At 39.6% G+C, this 24215-nt stretch overlaps 1 protein-coding gene across 2 annotated transcripts in view; it reads right to left on the bottom strand.

Annotated features, from left to right (window-relative positions):
• Positions 1-24215, bottom strand: part of AGPAT4 (1-acylglycerol-3-phosphate O-acyltransferase 4) — a 72457-nt gene that overhangs the window by 31826 nt on the left and 16416 nt on the right. For both annotated transcript variants that reach the window (XM_050972692.1, XM_050972693.1), the window contains one exon: positions 1584-1753. In XM_050972692.1, the coding sequence (XP_050828649.1) occupies positions 1584-1753 (170 nt within the window). The remainder of the gene's footprint in view (positions 1-1583; positions 1754-24215) is intronic.

Below are 24215 nucleotides of genomic sequence, written 5' to 3'. Positions count from 1 at the left end.
AATAGTTTTCTGTTGGTTGTTTGGGTCTTTTGTTTATTTGTTTTTGTTTTGCTGTTAAAAAAAAACCCAGCAAAACCACAACCAGCATATATTAGTTTCTAAAATAATCCTAAGATTAACACAAATGCAAACTGAGTAATATATGCAAGCAGATAAAAAAAGGAAAAAATGTTTTCAGTGAGTGCAGCACACTAATTTCAACAGTTGTTTCTACATTGTGGTTTCCTTATGTGTAGGTAACAACATAAAAAACTAAACCAGAATCCTTATTAAATTGGAAAACTATTAAAAAAATTGCAGCTAGTAAGATTCCGTCCAGCTACACACTAACAATGTAAAACAAGGCATTTTTGACCTTGTAGGCTCCTATTATTTTGTACAGAAACAACCCCTCAATTTTCTACATCGGTGTTTTCTGAAGAAGCACCTGACCCTCAAAAACACAGCTTTATTTAGGGAAGTGAGGCCATTTGGCTTAAAAAATTAGACAGGCTGTACTTCAGCACCGTTTTTTTGCCTGATAGGAACAGGTTTCCCTACATTTCCTACTGTTCCATGCCATCCTCCAGCTCTGTACTCAAGTCCTAGATAACATGGCAGAAGTTACTCAGAAGCCAACAGCCATTTTGGTTACACAAAGAGCCTGTAATGCTTAGGTTCACTTTCCTCCCCTTTTAAGGCCCCTTTTTATGTTTTTGTTAAACAGACTGCCATTATTCAAATTTGAAAGTGACAGGAGTGGTGCCTAAATGTCCAGAAAACGGAAGGAGTCCAAAGGGAAGGCCACAAAAATCAGAGGTTCACACAATCCAAGGTCAGGACTTTTGCCAGTGGCCAGTATCAAAGCTAGAAGGATGCTGAAGAACAATGCCAAAATGAGTCATTGGTTTTCTTCCTTATGAAGGAAGAACCCTTATCTAAATCCTTTATAGACAGAGAATATCGTCACCACCACAGAATGAAGTCAGGCTGATTTAGATGGGGGCTTGAATTAACCCCATGATCTGACAGGGGAAACAAAAAAGCAACCCTGAAAACAAATGCACATGAACTCCTAGCTTAATGCAGCCATGTATTCAACCATGAATAACTCATTCCTCCCCCATCTCTTACTGCCTTTAGCTGGTCACTGCTTTCACTTAAGATGGCTCCTCTTTCATTCTGAGAGAGGTAGGCTACATCATTCAAACTCTAGCTGTGGATTTGTAAGGCTACACTGGAAAAAGCAAACAAATTCTGTAATTAAACTGGGAAAGAATCATGGGTAGCTCATCTTTATGCAGCACAATGAACTGCAACAGTTACTTAGTAAACACACAGAGAGAAATAACTGTAATGATCTCCACAGATTAAGAAAATATTTCCTTCATCAGCTTTAACTGCAATGTTTTTAAAATATCTGTGGTTTCCTGAGCCATTCTGTCTCCACATACTTGCACTGCACTGCTTTAGGTTCACCTCTAATTTTGGACAGCAGCCTAGTGAAATTTGAGCACGGATCTGTTAATTCAAAAACACAATTAACTTATTTTGCCATTTTTTCCACATCCAAGGAGATTTATCTTAAATACTAAGTAACTCACCCCCAAGACCCCAAATCTCTCACAAAAGTTCCAACCACAGAGAAAGTCAATCTCAAAGTTGTGATTAAGGATTACGATGGCATTCTCCTTCCCGTACTTGTGGTAACTCTCTGGGTCAGTGTAAAGGGTGCAATCGGTGCCTGACCACCATTCCAGCAACATCACCATCTCTGAAACAAAGAATGAGAAATATGTGAATGCACACAGTATCTGCAGAACCACAAATCAGTAATGTCTTGAAAACATCAGTCACCTCAATGGCATGTGGCAAAAAAAGTGCTGCAATGAAGAACACGTAAGAGGGCTGTTTAAACACAGCTATCTTTACAAGCTGGAAAGTGGTTTCTCAGCAGTATCCTAGTGACTATCATATGCCTTTCATTTCCTTTTTGCTTGTCCCATTATCAAGCACAGGCTTGTACTGTACATTTTGTCTTTGTTTTGCTTGGAGCTTGAAGTCTGACCACAAGACTTGTGAATCAAACCTTTATTTAGCGAAATCGCTCTGGTCTGGGGCACAGGAACTTGAGGTGAGTCAGCAGAGCCAAGAAACTCAGAGAGCTCTATCTCCACTGAGATGGAAAAGAAAACCTAAAAGCAATGGCTCTCCTAAAGCAACCCATGTCTTGAGCTGGGGGTACTGTGGGACTAAATGAAAGCTGTCTGTCTGAGACTGAAAAGGAGTTAAAGGATACATTTGTCTCCTGTCAAATCTGTCAGGAAAGTTTTGAACCAAAGCAAAGGTCTAAAGGGGCTATTCCTTGTTAAGTGAAACATATCTCTCTGGTCCACATGAATGCCTCTGCTGGAAGGATGAGATATCCAAGATGCTCTTCTGGCTTAAGACAAGCCTGAAGGCACCAAAAATGCTCATTCACCTCCAGAAAGAACAAAACCAGGCCACATTTGAATTCCTCTCCATTTTGGTCCCCTACTGGTCACATCTAGTGACAGAAAACATAAACCAGCCAGGAACAGGTCTACATTTCCAGCCATCATGAGTAAAATCATCTGCCTGAAGCTCTAGGATGACATTGTGCTGTACACTGGAGAACAGGCATTAATGATGTGAATGAATTCTATCTAAGAGTGCTACAGGCAGGCTAATAGACAATCTCTATTCAGGAAACATTAGCTTAATATGATAAAAGTGTGTCTATGATACAGATAAATGATTGACTTGTAAGTCCACTTGCTTACTTATAATCAGGGACTACTACTGCAGCAGGAGTACATTATTATTATTTAATGTATGCTATTATGCATCAAAACAATAGCCTGAGATGTGAAGGGAGCTAAACTGCTATATGCTAACAGGGAAGGGCAGACTTCACTGACTGTAAACTAATTTTTCAGTGAAAACCAAAGGTGTTCACATCTCAGCAAGGCAGCTGTGAAGATACAGAAGCAAATACCTTGAAGACTTCCCCTGCAAAGAACTGCCTTGTGAAACACACTTAATGTTATAGCTAAGTTTCTATTAAATTTATACTGGAAATAAAAGCCCCCCACTACCCAAAACACAGCAAAATTGAGTAACAGCTGGAGGAAAAAACCCATCCCATACTGTAATTTTCAAACTTTTGCAGAATCTACAGTCACATCCTAGGGCAGAACACCATCACAGAAAAGAAAGGGAATTTCTGACAGGATTCAATCTTTTGCTTAACTAGAAATCCAGCTAAGAGAAAAATAACTGCCACAAGACTTTCCCTCTTTTTAACATCTCCTGCCATTAAATCTATTTGCTGGGAAAGAAAACCAAAATGGCAGAGATGATGATGGTAAGGCTGTCTTGACAAAAAGGCCAAATTTATCTGAGAAAAATCATCCCACTTCAAGTGTGAATTTTTTATTTATTTTGTATTTTATGAATGAATTTGAACAAAACTAATAACATATTGTGAATCTCACTATACAGGTGTGCCACATGCATAGAGCTCTTTAGTTTTATATATTCAATTTCAAATGGATTCCAAAAAAGCACAGGCAAAATTATTTCTAGATGTGCCTTGATTTTTCAGGCTTGATATAAGCAGGATTTTTGTTTGAATAAATACTGCAGAAATAGGTTTCTATCCCTCACCTCACATGCCATTTGTCACTGAAGTGCTCAGGCAGCTATTGCAGAAACAAAGCAGGCACTGAACACCACTGTATTTAAATACAGGAAGTACCATCTGCCAGCCTTTTATTTCTTAACATGTTTCTTTCCCTCATCTTCCCTACTCCTTCTTTCCCACTCTTCCTAGCCTCATTTCTCCTTGTGGATCTCAGGCAATGATAAGTAGTGTCAGTTTATGCTACTCTTGCATTGTGTCACCAGCTTACTTCCACCAACTTCCACAGAAATTTATTACCCAGCAAGCTGCTGTGTGGCTCAGCCACTCAAGGTCACCCATTCACACTCTCCTCCTTTCTTCACAATACAGAGATGATCAGAGGAAGTTTCTTCCTTTGTACACCAGTCATACAGTATAAGCAGAAATCAATTGCATAGAGGGAAGAAAAAAAAGATTCTTTTGCTCCTTTTTAATGAGGTTTTGGAGTTCCACCTCCACAACTGAGCTGATGAATACATGTTCAACCACATTGTGAGGGTTCCTACCTTTCAAGCAGTTCCTACCTTCAAAGAAATTCCTCCACTGACACTGCCAAACAATTAAGGCAAAGGAAGGAGAAAATCCAAAGGAACTTGAAATCTCCACTCCCTGCTTTGAAGGCAGACTCCTTGCAGTGCATTACAACTAACTTCAGAAGAAGCTGATGGCAGAGGGAAATCATTACTTCAAATGCTTAATATGGATACCCTGTGTGCTTAGGAATTTTGAGCTTTTTTACCTCTCTGAAATAAAAAAACCCACTCATCCTGCTTAAAAGAATACCCCTACCTCCTGCAAGAGTAGATCGTTTCCTTGCCCTTCACTGCACAAATCTGAGCTGCTCCAATGCCAACACTTCCAGAACAAGTGACTAGGAGAAAAATTTCCAAGGTAGAGCTGAACTGTAAGTCATTAAATGAAAAACAGCATTTAAGGGAAGAAGAGAAACACACAGAGTTTACTGAGGCACCTCGAAGTTTTGCAAGAATGAGTCATTAAAACAGTTAACACTGTTATTCTGTAGGTGTTAGTAATTCCTTTACCTAACTATTCTCGATAAGGACCAGATAACCTGCTGAGGCTCCTTCTAACCTTATCCATTCTCTGATTATGTGATAAACATGGAAACATTCCCTTACAAGATTAACTATATATTACCTATTTTAAAGTTTCATTAAAAGCATAATTCTGCATTGACTCAACAGGAACAGTAATTTGTAAATTCTCAAGTAAGGGCATAACCTTATTTAAAGAGCTACAGAACTGTTTCCCTCCATGACATTCTTCATTTCCTTTAATCTCTTAATTTTCTTTAATCTCTGTATCAAGGCAACACTGAGAAAAAGAACTCAGAAAATTCTTATGGGAAAATATAGTAAAAGCATAGCAAACTCTCCAATACAAATACAAGCATGACAAATGGACAAGCTGTGACCATCACTTCCAAGAGCAGACAGGGTGAATGGCTGCACGATGAATGACTGCACTGCACAGAACACTGGGGAAGGCATTCTACAAAATGCAAAAATAAAGCTAAAGACAGACTGACAGGTAGCACAGTCCAGAGTCTGTGCCTGTCTCTGGAAGAATGACTTGCAATAACTGCCTACCTTTCCAGATTTTCAGACTACACCTATTAGGGGCACTTCCTAAGAATTCTTCATATAATGAACTCTACAGGTAAATAAGGAGAGCAAGTCTGTATCTTCCTTAGACAAAAAAGCCTCTGTGCATCACAGGCAGGGTTAAACTTCTGAATTCACTGCAAAGCTGCCTGAGAGTTTTTCTAAATACTTCCAAGTATTCCTTACACAGGCCACTCTAGTGTTTCACTCTGCCATCTAATCAGACTGGGCATTTATTTCTGGTCTCTACTTCCTTCTTCTCTGCAGGAGCTGCAAGAAATTATGAGGAAAACTTGGAGGCAGGAATTCTTCTTGCACTGGTTAGGGACATGAAGCTAGAGCTCAGCAGTGAATATTGCTAAATGTCCACAGGAAAAATGTTCAAAATAAAGTTATTTTTATAAAAAAACATATATATCTTTTCTGTGAGGGGCAACAAAAACTGGTTCTTGGGGGAAAAAAACCCCTGCAGCTAAAAAGTCAAGCAATGCCTCTCCCCCTTCCCCCAGATAACTGGGAGGTCATACAGGAAGCCCAGCCAGACCAAGCACCAGCTTTCCAGCTTCAGATTCTCTTCCATGCATGTGTTGCACCAACGAGGTATAATGCAGTTATCTGGTTCACTCCAACACAGAGGTCCTGGTCTTCTACCTGTGGGGAAATTTAGGATGCCTGGTTTTCTGTGATTTTAAACAGAAAAAAAATTTTTCTGTGGGTTTAAACAGAAGACCAAAATCCAGCCCCCTCTTTCCTTAGCACCACCATATGCCCCACTACCTACCCCCACCATCTACCACAGCTGGTGGTAAAACCACTGATATCTTTGGACTTGGTTCCCCTTCCCTTAAAGCTGTCTTGCAGCAAAAGTACTGGCTGATGGCAGGGAGGGGTTATGGGAAATCATGCATGCAAATTTATAAAGAGAAACAAGCAAAACCCTTCTCTCTTGCTTTCAGGTCTAGTTTTGCAGATTTTTGACCCAGTCTCTTTGGAAGACCCTTTAAGCAACTTCCTTGAAAAACACTTCAACTAATTACGCGTCTGTGCTTTTAAGGACAGAAATCACCAACAGAGAGGAAGGAATAAACGGTGACTTCTAAATCCCCCCTCATCACAATGAGTTACTGGATGTGTATGCAAGGAGAAAGATGAGCACAGCACAACCCTTCCACATATTCAGATTCCAAGTCACATGCATTTCATTGTTTGCTTGCAGGAAATTATTTTAATGTACCTTTCTTCAACAATCATATATTCCAACACAGATAATGCGCTGCATTTGCACAAATGACTAAGGACAGTATAGCACGTGCTGATCAAGAATTAGTACAACAAACAGTGAAAGAAAACATGCTGCTTGGCAACTTCCTATGACACTGACGTTTGCTTTGTATGAGCACGAAATCAGGCAGCTGCGTCTCTTCCGGGTGTGGTTTCTTGTTGTCCAAAACACCACTGGCTTCTTCTACTGTGTGCAGAAGCAGCACCACAGAGGAATTGCTTAGCAAAGAACAAATGGTTACAGCTCAGTCACTGCAAGTCACCGTGCAAAAGGAACATCAGTCTCGTTCCAATGCTTTCTTTTAAGCAGTTTCCTATACACGCGCAAACACCCCCTAAAATATTTTTTGATTTAGGCATCCTTGGCCTTCTTGTAGGTTTTATTATTTTAAGCCTGCATATCTTTAAGAAATACTGTCCCTTCCAAGCTACTTGAATAAATCATTCACTGTTATGAACAGCACATCATGACCAGTGGGTTTATTAGAGAAATCATAACTTCTTCATGGGAATTAGCTATCAGCAGAAGGGAGATGACAGCCCAAAAGGAAGTGTTCAAGCTACCAACTCCAGCTAGCAGGTTATCCCAAGAAGCCTGTGGGAAGAAGTCACTGACCTTCTTACAGTGGCAAGTTATTTGAGAAGAAACAACATGTATCTGTCCTGAGAACACATGCATGTTTTCCGTGTTGGTGCATTCATATGAGTGACTTCTGCATCCTCTTAAAGAAAGCCTAATCTATAATACTCTAAAACCAGTCAGAAGATAGCTGGGAAAGGATGATTGTGAAGCTATTGTTAATGCCACCTCCACGATGCCTGAGTAGCTCCAACACACTATTCCACAGACAATTCTGTCACTGTCTGCTCTGTATCCCCACTCTATCTAAATACATATGTACCAACTCTCCTTCCTCTGACAGGCTAAATGGGGAAATAGATAAATTAACCTTCAATCAACTGTTCTCAAACCTGAGTTTAATCTGAATATTGCAATTTCTCTTTTATACTTGAAGAAGGCTTTCTGTATGCAAATCCTCTCCAGTTTTTCAGGTATGTCACAACTGGTCTAATAAATACAATACTTTTGACAACAAATCATTTATGTGATCCATTTTCCTTAACCCTCTCCTACCTGTGCTCAACCAGACAACATCACCTCAAACAGTAAAGACCAAATATGCTAGAGCCTCCTGTAAACCATGAGACAGGGTATGCCTGTCACAGTACTTCACGACGTCTGTCAAACAGCACTGTTTACAAGTAATCACCACCAAACCCACAGCCTGTGGAGGAGCCCCACAGGGAGATGCCTGAGAGGAGGCTGAGACTCCATGGGAGACCAGTGGAGAGCAGGACCCTGCTCCCATGCTAGAGTAGCCTGTCCTTGAAGACCTGTAGCCCATGGAAGAGTGACCCATGCTGCAGCAGTTTTGGGAGGACTGTTACCCATGAGATAGACTCACAATGCACCAGTTCACAGGGAGCTGCTACTCCTGAGATGGACCCACATTGGAGAAGTTCATGGGGAACTGTCTCCTGTTCCAGTGCAGCAGGGGAATGACTCTTCTTCCTGATCAGCAGGAGAAACCACGGCTGAGAAACTAACCATAACCCCCACTCCCTCTCTCCTTGTGCCACTGGGGTAGGAGGTAGATCTGGGAAGGAGGGAGGGGTGGGGAAAAGTGCTTTTAAGGGCTTCTTTTACTTCTCATTATGCTGCTCTGATTTTGTTAGTAATAAATTCACTCCATATCTCTAAGTCGAGCTGTTTTGCCCGTGATGGTATTCAATGAGTGATCTCTCTCTTGGTTCTTACCTCAACTCATGATCGCTTCGTTTCATTGTCCCTCCTCTGCCCAGCTGCAGAGGGGAATGAGTGAGAGGCTTTGATAGGTACCTGACACCTGGACAGACACAACCCATGACACATGCACATCAACAATATGTTCTGCTGAGGCAGCTTGTGAGGATGAAGAAGGAACTCTGAAGAATTATACTCAGAGTGTTTATGTCACAACTGCTATGTGAGGCCTGCACTACAAAACAGATTTTCTGGGTAAGAAATATCATGAAAATTTTTGCTCTGTCCTCAGTAGAAGGAAGCATCTTATCTCAGCGAGCAGTAGCTGGTGTCAGGTTCCATGAATTTTAGATGATGTTTTTTAATAAATTATTCAGTATTTGATGTACACAAACCAGGAAGCCTAGGACATTCATCTGTACAAGCACAGACAGGCAGAAGAGATGAGTGCTGAGAAGAAACTTTTAGGTGAAAAAACTTAAAATAAGGTGTTAATAAGTGTTCTGCAGTGATCAGTAATGCAGCATTTGACAGCCCTTATCTGACTAGTTTGGGCTTGCACAGAAACCACTTTTTAAAGAGATAAACAACTTTCTTATTCTGGCACATAGACTCACCTGGGACAAAGCAAAACATCACCTGATCCATCCCACATACCTCTCCTGTCATGCCCTCATTAAATATGACCCCACATTATGCCTTACCCCAGGGGAAACTTCGGTGTCCCACTGATGGAGATGCTGAAGCAATGAAGCTTAAATGAACAGTACAAACGATGCCACTCAATTCTCATTTGTATGGTTAGGGTGGCATATTGCTGTCTAAATCCCAAAACAGAAGCTTAAATGAAAGCAGGGTGACCTACATTAAGTTTAAGTAAGTGTCATCTTAGAATGATAGAATCAAAAAATCAAATCTAATAAGTACAGAGTGGTAACAAATCTGGTCACATAAAACACCAAATAAAAAAAAGTACTCGCCATCAGGTATTCAAGTTTCTACCATTTCTTTTCAAGCATTTTGTTTATGCCAGAAAGGCCAGAAAAAAAAGGACTTCAATCTACCATTTCTAGGCAATGTTAAGCCATTCACGTAGTACAATAAAAGAAATTCCTATTAATAAACTTTGTGGACGATAAAAAGTCAGAACAGAGATTAAGAATCAGATGACCTTGAGAGGTAAGGTAACATAAATAGAATTAATTTTGATGGGATGCATCATTGCATCATATCTTGCAGAACTAATAAAAATAGAGCCTCATAATTTGGAAATGACAAAGAAGAGAATTATCTGAGAACATTATTTTGCCACTGAACGTTTCTGCTCCATTCATATTGTGCTGTCAAAGACTGAAAAAGATGGCAAAGGATGTTTGTTCCTGGAGAGAAGGAAATCGTGCATTGCACCACTGAGAGAACTTCTGGGCCAGCACACCAGTACCAGACATCCATGCCCAGGAAGGAAACACTGAAACAAAGCAGATGCAGTCCAGGTCTACCAGGACGACCTGAAAGCAGAAAAGTTTGGCCCACTGGAGCTTTAAATCAAATGCTAGAAGAGGACTGGGTGGGCTCCCCACAAATATTGTTTATGGATAAGGAAATTAACAGCACAGAAAAAGTGGTATTAAGCTATATATATATATATATATATATATATATATATTATATATATATCTACACCACTAGCACAAGAACATCCATGTCTAAAGGGACTGAAATTACAGGCATTCAATATTCTGAAGATTGTTCTGATTACTTTGTCAGATAAAAATGCATATCAGCTTTGTAAATTGAGTAAGAATCATCTTAAAAATACTACATTATACCACTGCTAGAAATTCAATGGCTCACTAACTCCCTTCTAGTCCTACTCTCTGTAACTAGGAAAGAAAGTGAGGTTTTTCTAAACAGACTGCCTTACAGACCTCTCTCCTCTCTTCCACCACTGCTTGAGAAACACACTGCAGTCTGAGGAACACTGCCACCCCAGGCTGCAATGAGTCTTCACTGGACCAAGTGGAAGACAGTATCTTGCAGCAATCAGCAAAGGCTTCTGTTTAAGCAGGGTAGCACCACACAGAAACCTTTCCCAAGGGAGTTCTCTGCTGAAAATCATCTGCCACGAGGCCAGGAACGTCAAAATTTGAGCATCCAAATAAGCAAACATGAACCAAGTTAATAGATGTTAGTCTTAATTTGTATTTATTCAATCACGATTGACTTCTTTGACATGAATCATTAGCATGTCCTTAATTATAGGGTGATCAGCATTGTCCACACTCAGGTCTCATGCTTTCATTCAGAACAAAAGCCCACATACACTCATGTGACTGGATTTATCTTGCCATATGATTATTTGACTGAAGTGAATCATGTTTAACTCATGTATTTAGTAAAAAGACTTGTTCTCACACAATCTTTCTCTTTCTTGCATGTATTCTTTATATAGCCTTTATGTCTATGGATACAAATTTATCCTCCTTAGTTTCAAATGAAAAATGAAAAATTTGGGCTTTAGAAGGAAAGCATTTCAGAACAAGAGAAAAAATTCCATTATTCTGATGCTCTAAACCCCTGCGACCATCACATTTAACCTGCATTTTCAGCTACTGACAAGAACTGACCAGAGTTTATCTCTGAGAAAAATGACTGATGACTGACAAAAAAAACTACGAGCTGCCAAAGCAAGCAATCTTCAGCACAAATAGGAAAAGTGAATTAGGAAACTCAACAAAAGATAAATTAAATCCTAAGAAAATCTGCAGTGTTTTTAAATAAAGCCTCTAGTTATCAAGAATTACACTTCACAGAGGTGTAAACACATAAAAAGAAGGAACTATGGTGTCTGTAGAACGGCAGAACGCAAAAACCAGGGCTAATGGCTTCCAAGGTTTCTATACTTTTCCAGTAACATTTAAATCTGGATTTTGATTTTAGATAACTGGTGCACTCAGGAGAACACAGACATATTTCCAGATATAATATGCTATTAATTATATTAATAGCAAATTGTAATTACATAAGTTATATTAATAGCATAAATATTAAAACTAATAATTTTTAGACTCTAGTCAAGGCATATAATTTGTACTTAGCCTTCTTCTGCACAGGATATTCTACCTGAATTTCAATAATGGAAGAAAAAATTGACAAAGCACCTGTACTATATAATCAGAATTAATGGTGAATAACCACAGAACCTCTATCACTGAGAACACTGTTCAGAACAAAACCATTATTCATTTTTCACTTGCATTCTATGAATTCCCTCTCTCTGCCTGTAATCTTACAGCATCTCATCACGTGAGGTCTTGAGAGACAAGAACTATGTCCCAGTGCTTATTTTAGCTTCTTAATCCCTATCAGTGACTTTCACAAAATGTTCTTTGAAGGGACAATAAGGTCAGAAACTACAAATCAAACAAATGGCTTTCATGAATTAAAAATAAAGTACTACAGATCAAATATACCTATCAAGTATCAAGTGGTGATTTTTGTCCTGGGTGCAGCCTGTAACCCTTCAAGATGATTGACAAATATCCAAATACATAAATATACGAAAATCCCCATTTTTTCTCACTGAAGAATATCATGCACATGAGAGAGTGCACATTCTGTTAAGACAAACATATATCCAAAGTAACAACAATATTACACCACACTTAAGGACACTAGTGCCTCTCAATTCACGTTTAGCTTGATTGTGCTTGCATTTCTCTTTCCTCAAAGCTTTTACAAAACTAATCCACTACTGGAACATCACAACCTACTCAGACAGTCTGGTGATCATATGCTCCAGCAGATGAGGATGCAAATGAGCCATTTACTTGTTTAACCTCTCACTGCTTGAACTGAAAGCAGTGAGAGGTTATCCACAAAAAAAAAAAAAAAAAAAAAAAAAAAAAAAAAGGCATTACCATCTTCCTGCTATGTAGTCCCAGGGGCTCAGTATATTGGCAAAAATTCTGCACAAAGAGGTAATAAGCTTTTTGTTTTTTCATATCAGGTGCAAGCAACAGTGTTGTACTCTTAGAACTACTTGTGTTGAATAATCTTCTCAAAAAACAGAGGTTTAGCTTACATGGTCCACTGAAATCTTGCCTAATCAACAAGCTCCGAGTTTATCCTCATCTATTCATTTTCCAGAAAGAGAACCTCTGGAAGCTACAAAAGTCAGGCTTCTCTGGTAACCCAGGCCATTTTCCTACTCAGTGCTTTGCAAATTATGAAGAGTAGCAGCCAGACACAGCATTTCAGGTTGGTACAGGAGAAACAGTTTAAAAGGCACAATCTGACTCGTAGCAGTGGTAAAATAAAGACCTGTCATTAAAACAAGTCATGCACTACTGATATTTCTGTCAACTTTATCATGAGTATTTCTGGCACCACAGAAAAAAGAAAGAAGGAAATTTTTTCAAGATTTAACAAGGGCATACAATATTACATAAAGTATACCAGGTACCAGAATATTATCCCCTGACAGACTGATCAAAACTGTAGAGGAATCCCAGGAAAAAAAATTGCAGCCTATTCCAAGTCTATTATTTCCTTGAATTTAGCTTTATTCCTTTCTGAATTACCTTTACCACCTTTGTTGCCTCAGCTTTCTCAAAATGAAAGACACAAAGGATCCATGTGACTCACCCACTTGGACGTAGAATTTGCCAGCCTGCAAAACAGGGGCTTCCCACCTTTCAGGCCATACACACTACTGATTTACCATAGATCAGAACACTCAGCTTTAACTCATGCAGGCTCACATTTCCTCTTTGCTAAGGAAGACCTACAGATTTTTAGAAACAACTCTTCTTGAAGGCCATCCAGACTTCTCACAGGATTTCAGACATGCAAAATTAAGAGAAGGACAGTAACAGCTTCAGCTCTATCAGACCTATCAAGCACAGACTGCACATTTTAGGCTGCCAGGTGGCACTGTGCCAGAAGTCTTTGTGGGTGTGTGCAGGCCATTTGGAGCTCCTCTAAAGTCTTGCCTAAAAAGCTGGAAAGCAAAAAGCCAATGCAAATAAACACTATTTAGCATTTGAGTTTATTGAGCTGTATTTGAAGGCTTAGACAAGAACCTCCTCTGGTATCAGTACTGCTGATTAATGTCCTTGCAACATCTTGCACCACAGTAGAACTAAGAAAAAGGAACAGCAAGAGCCTTGAGGTCCTGTTAATTTGGGGCTTGTTACTTGAAAATGGTGTAATTTTTTAATCTTTCTCCAAGTGGAATTGCCAAGTAATGCAATTGTAGTGAAAGAAACATCAGCTTGTTCAGCTGAAGGACAGAAATCCCTCATGTCCTAGGCTGCTGTAAGCATCACTCTTTCAGCTTTTCTCTGGCTGCCAAGGGTGTGACTGAGAAGCTTGTGAGACAAGCATCCAGCTTCAGCTAGATGTCATGCACAGATTTTTCCAACAGCTTGCCTCTGTGGGACAGAGCTTGCATGGAGGATTCCACAAGGCAAAACTCAAAGCACAGTCTTCCAAACCTAGATGTTGCAGCATTATCAGATCACTCCTTGACACGGTAAAGCAGTGGGCAAGTGAGCAGATTTCAAGGTTCAACATGGAAGACTTTGATTTATGAACTTTATGCAAGAGGTACATACTCTTGAAGAGAAAGAGTAGAGCTTCTTCTACTGAGGGTTCAGCATCAAATCTGAAGAGCAAGTCTCTCTCCACTCTTACTGAAGAAAAAAACAGCTGAACAGCAAAGAAAAAATAAATCTAAAAGGAGATTCAAAATGCTGTTTTAAACTAGCCTTCATTTTTGCAAATCAGAGTTGGCCTTTTATCAAAAAGCCGACACAATAAGGAATGTGGACAGGAAGGAGTTTTTCACCTTCCATCTATCATTCCTGGGAGGGGGGACAGAGCCCACTGCTCACCCCTCAGGTGCAGAGAGCTAAGGCAGGGTATGCAGTGTACAGAACCAGTCTTCAGGTAAGCATGCAAGGCAGTATTCTTTTATAGAGCATAGGGCACACAGAGGTCGCTGAAAGAGAAGCTCACAGGTAATTGCTCAAAGGCATGCACCACACAGAGGCAGCCTGTGACTAGAATGATATGCTAAAGGAACACTTCATAAAGTGTGTCATTTTGAGTACTAAAGTACAAACAAAGCTTTCACTTTAAAGTGGTAACAAATCACCTCTGCCCAACACTTATTAATTTGTCAACATAACTTCAAGATAAAAATAAGAGATAAGGAGAGAGACCAAATATATTGCACTGTTAAAAACCAAACGAAATCAAATCAAACCAAACCAACAGATTTTTTCTCCTCCACTTTTCTTTATTTCCCTCAAACACACATTGACATTCACTTAAAATGGCCAGATTCTCAACTGCCATAAAAATAATATTTGTCTCTGGTCTCGTTACTGTTAATACCATGCTGAGTACCACAAAATAAGGATTAGACTTATCACACCTACTACAAAGCTAAAGCTTTATCTGTGCTTTGATCTTCCTAGCAATTTCACCTCAGTGCTTGCTAGTTGTAGAATTAAAACTTGCATATACATCTGCATAAAGTAGCTAATGTACTAAGTGAAAAATATGCTACTTTATTAAAACATTATGACTGTATTACACAATGATTGCTCTGGTGCTCAAGCTGTGTCTCAGCTTCATGACCAAGATCCATTTGATTTTCTTACAAAATTAAGTCAACAAAACACTATAGATAAAAAGGTGATTCACCCTTTTTGATGGGCTGTCATCAGTGGTCTGTCAGATGAAACGTACAAAACAAAATAAACTACAAACAGTTTAATATGGCCAAGCCAGCATTCCTGTAACGCAGCCAAGCTGAAATTGCTTTGGGAATCAAGATTAGAATCAGATTTAATGCAAGATGTTAAATGCACAAGTCTTCATGGTATACAGAAAGCCAGAGTGGGCATTCCTTATAGGGGCTATGAAAGGAACCAAAAACTTTTGCTTAAGACCTGTAAATTAAGGCATGTCTCCAGCATTTGAACCAGCATTTGATCTGGGCACAAGCCCTGCACAGGACCCTTCCAGTTACTGCATGTGTTCTGGCACACCACCTCACTTCCTAGCTTCACTCCAGTTCCCATTCCCATACTGCCTTCCCTCTCAAAACACAGACACATCATTCAAGTTTAATCAAATAGATTTTCTCCTCCTAACCTAACATCCATGAAATGTAAAATCCAGTATTTCTTCAGGTGAGGAAGAAATTTTAAGTCAGCATATGTACTCTTGAAAAAACTTTCAAGTGATCAATTCTCTAGTGCAGTTCTGAGCTACAGGAGTGGAGAAATATGGAAACAAGTTTTGTTCATTTCTTTAGCCACTGTTCCTTTTAAACTATCTCCCTGCTGCAAGTTAGAAAGCAACCATCCCTTCAGAAAAAAACAAAAAATAGCTGCATACTTCAAACATTTAATTTCACAGTTTTTTTCTGTCTTTTATCCTGACACAATCTGCCTACAAAACAGCTTCTTCTCTCCAAGTTACACAGCATGTGGAACAAAGCCAGCCTCACAAGTACAATGGGTTTAACACACATACAGATCTGCAATAGTCACTGCTTTGAAATGCGCTTTTCAAACCCTTTGAGAAAATTAATTATTTAACAGCCACGTGTCAGAGATATTTGTCTCACATCTGAAGGCTCCTCTTATCCTTCTTCCCCAAGGAATTTAGCAGTACTCCCACTTTTCAACAAACCAGCAGCTCCTGGCTTGGTAACAGGCCCAGTAAGCGCTGACAACAATCAACTAGGCATTTCCTCCTGCTGCTCTGTTCACCTGGACAGCCCACAAAAGTCAGCACAAAGCCCTTTGTTGAAGAAGGCCTAAGGAAGCAGTGAAGGGAGCAGCAGGAATGACCCTCCAAACACAATACCAGTCATCAGTAATGATGCCCTTCCAGACACACAAGTTAGTCTCAGAGGTTTCTTCTCAAGGAAGGACATCCTACAGAAGTACCTACCTGCAACAGGCACTGCTCATATATGGAAGCAGAAAACTTTCCCCTTCCTTTTTTAAGTCTTCCTTGCTTAAAAATGCAATCATGATTATAGGACTTTTACCCAGCAAGAAACCAGTGACACAAGTTGGAAATAAAGGAGAGACTCCAGCATCCTGACTCTATACAGAGGTCAAAGACAGCATTATCATTCCCACACTATTTAGGGCAAAGTACTCAACATTATTTTCCACTTTCTAATACTGGTCACAGGAACCACCTTTGAAAAACAGTCCTGAAGATTCCTACGGCACTCCAATATCCTATGCAACACAGGAGGAACCCAGCATACTACTGCTCTTAAAAGAGAGGTCCAATTCCCATCCCCACCTTTCCAACACAGAAAAAGAACTTTTTAAGGACTTATTTACCTGGCACATACACTGAGCAACAGCATAGGACAGCTCTTCCCCAAAAATATTAAGTCACTAAATCCAACAGTGTAACCCACACAGCTTGGGCTGCTTCTGGGACATTGTTTGCTGTTCTGCTCACCTGCACTTGCACAATTATCTGTTTCTCAACCATCATTTGATTTCCACATGAAGAAATCTATCACATCTCAAAGATTCATGGATATGCCATTCAAGTTTTTCTAATTCTCACCTGACAACTGCATGTACCAAAAAGAAGCTACAAGCTATCACTGTGCAACCAGAGAAACTTAAATCACCTTTCAAGAAACCCTGAATTTTAAGCACAAATTAATGAAGAGCCTGTGAAGACATAGGAGGGACAAGCTTCATGGTACATTTTAATTCAAGCAGAAATTTTCTGAACTCTTTGTATTTAAAAAAAATCATTGAAAATATACGGTATTACTAAAAGGAAAACGCACTATGGTCTCAATTTTAAACTAGATAAATTAAGTACATAAACATAAAGAGGTATGTCAGATATTTTGCCTGTATCTCCCTTCTTCATGAGCACTAAAGGCAATATGTGCTCAAATAATAAAGTTTTAATTGATGTATTTTGGTGGGTAAAAATATAACCCAATCCATACAATGCAAGCATTTTTCTGAATTCTGAAAGCTTAACGTATCTCTCCATATTTTTTGTCTTTGTACAAAGAATAGCAAAAGTCTGTCATATAGCAGAAGTCTGTCATATAGGCCTTAGAATTAAATGATATGAGTTTGAAGGAAGTAACAGATTCTTTAGTTTTCTATAGTTAAGATTTCCAGTACAGGGTCCTCAGCAAACTGCAGAGGGTCAGCATATTGCACTTTTTTAGAAGAGATACTCTCTTGGCAAAGGGAAATACCTCCAAAATGTCAGAGAATGGTATGAGATCCCTAGGAAAAAAAAGAAAATGCAGGAAGACAGGAGAGTAGCTCCTTTACACCAGCAAAGCTGTACTAATGAAAGCTCCTGATAAAAGCCTCCCAGCTGCAGTTTTCCAAAAAAAAAAAGGTAAGCTTCTTTAGACATGCTATCAAGAAACTGAGTTGGTACAATCACTATTTATATTTCCTTACCTAACACAGGCAAATACATTCATTCATCAAAATCTTTCATTAGCAGTACATATTGATCTGGGGATCATTTAAACAGGGTCATATAAGTACAGCATAAGATCAGTACAAAATTTATGTACAAAGGAAAACATCTCATGTATTAGGAAGCCCATGTGCTTTTAACTCTCAAAGAAAGCCCACAGCTGGAGATGCAATATACAGGAGATTCAATTTAGAAACATAGCTAAGTGAACTTAGAATCATGAGAGAAAAGAATGTTAGTTATTGACACTAGTGCAATTTGCTAGTACAGAAAAAGCACACAGAAATAACATACTAATAAAAGAGTGCTAACTGAAGAGCAAAACAATCTGTACACATACAATTGCATTGTAATCGCTTTCTGGTTCCTTATTTTGTTTCAAATGATATTTTGGCAAGGAACAAAGTGGAAACAGACAACTGTCTTTCTGAAACCAAGCAGATGAAAAAATTGTTTTGCACACATTTTTACATTTTTATTTGGCTTCTTATTCACAGCTAAAGGATTCCTCCTTCTGAATTAGATGTTGGATGAAACATGTTTAAGCATATACTACTCCAAGATGGATGTAAAAGAAATTTAGTCTCAGAAGTGAGAAAACAATACAATTCTTAAGTAAGAAGCCTTAATCTGAAGGTTGCAAGCAAGTCACAGGAAACAAACACCTAGCCACAGAAAATGCCAAGCATGTGCACTCAGAAGCTGTTTCATCTCAAGTGTCACACTGAAAAACCTCAAGTACTTGCTGAAAGGACATACTGGTTCCTACTGGCTTGGAAATCCTCCTGCAAAAAAGTAGTCAGACACCAGATACTTTCACTGGCCCAGCTGCTGTAATTCTTGTTACAGGATGAGCCTAAAAACCTACTCCATGAAAACTTGCTGGTATGTGACTATGATTTTGGATGAGGAAGAATCACTTGGACATACACTTTCAGGGGCACACACTGCCCAAAAGGGGTGGGAGGGGGTAGAGGATGTAGCAAACCAACAGCAAATGAGACAAGACAATGCACCTCACTTGGACATAACAGCAGCAGATCTCTTCCCTGACTGAACACAGGAGAATTCAGAGTTCCCACAGCACAGTTCCTTCCTGTGGAGGTACTGTGCTTCCCTGGAGAGGGCTGGATTACTGCTAGGTTGTACTTGCTTGTAACTGCTGATGACTGAACTACTCTCTGCTTCTTTGCATTAAGTTTCCACATTGCCAAGGGACTATCCTTCAGTTTCAGTATCATTTCAGCAATAAAATAAGGCCTATAGCTTAAATAGGGTTTCTCCAAATATGAAATGATCTTTTGATTGTGATATTCACCCTTAATGAATAAACAACTGTAACACCAGAATGTCTTCAGATTCTGTGCTACGCCATAGATCATTTGATATCATGTTCCTGAGTTATGCTGTGTCAGACAGAAACACTTTTGTGTAAACACTCAAAAATTTATCCCAGTTCAGGAATCTAGGAAGCTTGCTGACCAGGTCTAATGTTTAACAAAATGTGCTATAATTTTTGTTATGTATGATGCTAGACATCAAACAGAATGCAGTTCACCTATTGCTTCCCTGCCACCTGTCTTTCCAGTCTGCAGACTATAAGCATCACACTTCTTCAGGAATCTGATTAAAAACAAACAAACAAACAAACAAAAAAAAAAAAAAAAAAAAAAAAAAAAAAAAAACAAAAAAAAAAAAAAAAAAAGAAGAAAACGAAGAGAAGTGACCTCAACAAAGGCTCCAGAAATAACAAAATAGTATCAGTGACAGTGAAGATGCCCTTTTCATTAAAGATCAGACTAAATGCCTCTCTAGCTCTTCATGAGTTTTGTATAGAAAGTATCAGTAACAAAAGTTTTTTTCACATTAATTTTCACAGAAAGCAGTCCCTTTCTCCTGAACTGAGAGCAGAGTGCAACAGGTCACATCCATTGTAGGCTGAACTAGGAACTCTGGAAAAGGTCATGCACAGGTGTCATTCCAATGCTCACACAGCATGCCTGCAATCAGCATACAGTCTTGTGTGATCCATTCAAGCTCACTGACAACACTTGAACACCTAAGAAAACTGAGTAACAACACCTGCAAGGGGCACAAATTGAGAAGGACTGAAATGTTATTAGTTGATACAGCAAGTTAATGACAGTAGGGAAAATATGGAGACATTGCTAGGCACTATAGAGGACTTATTCATAGCAATTAATGCAATTCCACAAACACAATCTGGAAAAAAAGTCCAAGCTGTGATGGATGTGGCAAACACACACACACACACACTCTTCAACTTACTCTACCAGTAAAAGAATGGAGAACCTGGTGCAGTAATTGCTCCTTCTGTCTTTCCAAATTAAAGTAGAGAAAGTCAATCGAGAGTTGTTCAGAAAACTAGAAGCACGGTCATAAGTCCAAAACAGGTATAAAAGGGTTTTAGAAAATAGGCTGAAGGAAGACATTAATGAATTAGAGTAGATGACCCTTCAGGGTAGCTGATTTCCACTAAAGTTTATTTTTAAACTTAAGAGTTTATCTACATTAAAATTAACATGGACATTTTCTTAGTACACTCTATTTCCACAGTTATTGCCATGGCTTGGCTTGAGAGAAGAGAGAAGGCTAAGGTGATGGTCTAGGTTTTCTAACAGTTCAAATCAACATCTTCCCTTTCCAAGACTATAAAATCTGGCCTCCAATTTTCCCTCTAATTGTTGTAAACTTTCCATAGTGTTCATCAGTGGCTTTGTATGGACATGGTGTGAGGAACTAAGATAACAAAGGCTTGCACAGACAAGTAGCTCTTGAGAAAAATACATTTTGCACAGATTACTCAAAACATTTCAGAGAGGCTAAGAAAGCAGTCCTAAGTGTCCTATGAAAACTCTTCACTATACCAACATTGGCAAGCATAACTCAGCTTAATAACTTATTATTAAGTTATTGCTTAATAATAAGTTATTAAGCAATAACTTATTTATTGCTTTATAAATAAAATACAATAGGACTGTGTTAAGGACACTATGCCATACTTTGACAATAGCAGATTGCTTTCTCTACAGCATAAGATGGTAGTAAAGGAAGAAGAAAGTCCTATTTCTCTGGGTACCTCTTGCTTCCCTGCCCTTCCCAACTACTTAACTGCACCAGAGGCAAGAATTCACCTCCCTGCCTCAGCACCACCTTCCTACAAAGAAATAAAATAGCTGAGGGCTCCTCTAAACTCCAAGAAACAAAGGACTGAGGATTAGCATGGCCCTGATACTACCACAAAACCTTGTTCAGATATTCAGTCCTCACACTGCAAATCCTATAGTTATACATGGAAGGAATTAGCTTTACTGTGCTGTAACAGACAAGATGATGAAACTTGAAGTAGTTCTCAATTTCCTCTGATTTTGTTTCTAGGAAGCTCAGTTATAAGAAGAATCAGTTTCCACCTTGCTTTTGCTGCAGTCAATGAAGAGGGATCAGGGTGCCTCTTTCAATGCAAACAAGGTCCTTCTCCTCAGCAGGATCTACAAACTGCAGCCTCCATAGTGTAACTTTACCCAGAGGTGTAATAACACTCCTTTCATGGCATAACAACAGGTATTAGTACTGCTATAATTTATTTATGAAGGCAGATTAGAAGCTAAGCTGGTTGTTTTTAAGGCCCTTGTGCACATGTCCACACGACCATGTCATTACTGTCAGGTGCTCTCTTTATTCAACCTTCACCTGTGCAGTCAGCAGGAGGCCAGTTTGCCACTCACCCTGGGAGCACAAGAAGCTCATTTCCTCCCAGTGCAGTGTCAGCAAGAGGACAAGATAACAACACTGCTCTACTCACAGGCAAATACCTCCACTCTGCACCTCTAAAGAAGCCACGTACACTGTATGTGTATGTCCCATTCTCATGGTCTAGGCACGGGTCCTGAACAGTCCACAGGATTCCAGCACGCTCTTGTGCTTGACCTGGGGTTGCACTTCAACAGCCAAGCAAGCACAAACTGACTTGGGAAGTATAAACCACTTTCCCACTGCCCAGCAATCTGAGTAGCTATGTGCATTTATGGTATGAATCCCAAGACAACCTCCTCCCTCTATGTGTTTGGCCAACTGTCCAAGCTACTGCAGAAAAGCTGTGTGCACCCCTTGTGGTGGTTTGCTATGACATGAGAGGGATGAGTAAGGTGTATTCCCTGCTCTTCCAATTCAGGCACAAACAGCATCTATGAGAACTGTGATGTATTCCACACTAAGTGCTTCCTACCTTGGTTCGCTGCCTTTCAGAAGAAGAAACTGAGGACAAAATGTCCCTAAATTATTTAAAAATAAAACCCAAGATTGATTGCTTGCCCAACCTTTGCTCTTATGCCAACTTCCAAGCACACTTTTGTTTGAAATTTTTATTGTTATCACCCTACTGAGGTTTGCAGTGCTCAATTTCCTTAATAGGGTGCACTCTGTTGATTTCAGTATAAGGGAGTTTATCCAGGTTGTCATTTTAGCAAAGGGGGAGTGGATTAATAGGCAGTTAAACCCATCCATGAATATATATCTGAAACCAGAAAATATTTTCTGCAGTTTAGAAGCCCTAAGATTTTGGTGTCCTGTTTTTATTTGGGAGGGTTATTAGGTTCTTGTATGTGTGGTTTCTTTTGCTCTTTGTTTTGGGGTTTTTTTTTTGTTTGTTTTTTTTTTTGTTTAAACATGAAAGAGGGTGCATAACCATTACCAATCTTTTGGCTCATTTCAAGACCAACACAAAAGTTTTTTCTTTTGAAGCTGGATGTCCACTCTTTGCAACAACACTCTTCGGTAAAGATCAAGACATACAGAAGACATAGCACTAGAACTAACCATTACTCTGTATGTATTTGTCAAACGGGATAACAGGATCAAACAGGACGAGTTTACTCATAGTAAAGTATGAGAAGTATCTTGGAGATATAAAAGCAACCCAAACTGCAATATGGGGAATGGATAACACACCCTTTGGAGAGCATCCCAATGCTATTACATATTGGGGCAGGTCAGTAGAGAAGTTAAGCTCACCCTGCTGACTCACAACTGGTTTCAAGAATGGCAATAACTTCTCATCACCAGTTGCCGAAGGCAACTTGGTATGTGCCATTACCCCTGCTCTGCTTCATTAAAAGCAAGTTGTTGCTCTAGTTAATCCTTCTGTCAATTCAAACTGGAAACCAGATTTTTAGCTCTTTAACTTGCATTGATGAGAAGCTTGATGTCTGTGGCTTTAGATGGGGAGAAGCTGCAGTGCAGGTGCCAAACTCACGGCAGAGAAGCAGCAGCCTGCACAGCTACCTGTGCTCAACTACCACACCACAGCTACTCCATGCAGGCAGTTCATGGCATGAAGCTGCTGAAGGGTCTGGGGCACAAGTCTTATGAGGAGCAACTGAGGGAGAAAAGGAGGATCAGGGGAGACCTCATCATTCGCTACACCTATCTGAAAGGAGGCTGTAGTAAAGTGGGGCCTCTTTTCCCAAGTAAAAAGTGACAGGACAAAAGGAAACAGATTCAAACTGCACCCAGAAAGGTTTAGATTGGGTATTTGGGAAACATTCTTCATGGAAAGGGTTGTCAAGCACTGGAACAGGCTGCCCAGGATTTGAGTCATCATCTTTGGAGATATTTATAAGATGTGTTGATGTGGCTCCTAGGGACATGGTTTTGTGGTGGATTTGGCAGCGCTGAGCTGCCAGTTGCACTCAGTCATAAGGGTCTTTTCCAACCTTAATGATTCCATGAATACTTCAGTCAAGCTAGTCTGGTTTGATCCATGTGAACAGAGAAGCACCCCAATTCAAGCTGTACTACTCAAGTGAGGACAAATCATTAATCACAAGAGAACTTTAGCTTCCCATTTGCATTATGGCAGCAGACAGTGCATGAGGGGAAGTGAGAATATTACATTCTTATATTAGGAAGGAGATAGAAGGAAAAGGGTGTAAGAAAATACCACTACTTGAAATACAAAACCCCCCCAACTTGTCCAAAGAGCACAGCATCAAAGACAAAATAACACCCCAATTTCATGGAGCCTTTTATCTCTACCTATGACATCAAATGGAAAACAACTGAACTTGCAGGATCTAAGGACAACTGCTGCTTTCATTTCATTTTTCAATTAAACCATGCCTGCTCTATTTCACTCTTTGGTTGACTTGTGACTCAGGCTGTATTAGGCTCTCAAGGCAACATGATTCTTGTCACCACCGCAAAAGCACACACCTCTTTATATTCTCCAAAGTTGAACCTCATTGTCTCCAACTGTAGGCTGTTTCCATGACTTTCATCAGACCCATAC

Source organism: Serinus canaria, chromosome 3, assembly GCF_022539315.1.
Source record: "Serinus canaria isolate serCan28SL12 chromosome 3, serCan2020, whole genome shotgun sequence".
Classification (NCBI taxonomy): Eukaryota; Metazoa; Chordata; class Aves; order Passeriformes; family Fringillidae; genus Serinus; species Serinus canaria.
The sequence above is the reverse complement of the archived record's forward strand: the minus strand, read 5'-3'. Positions and strand labels throughout refer to the sequence as shown.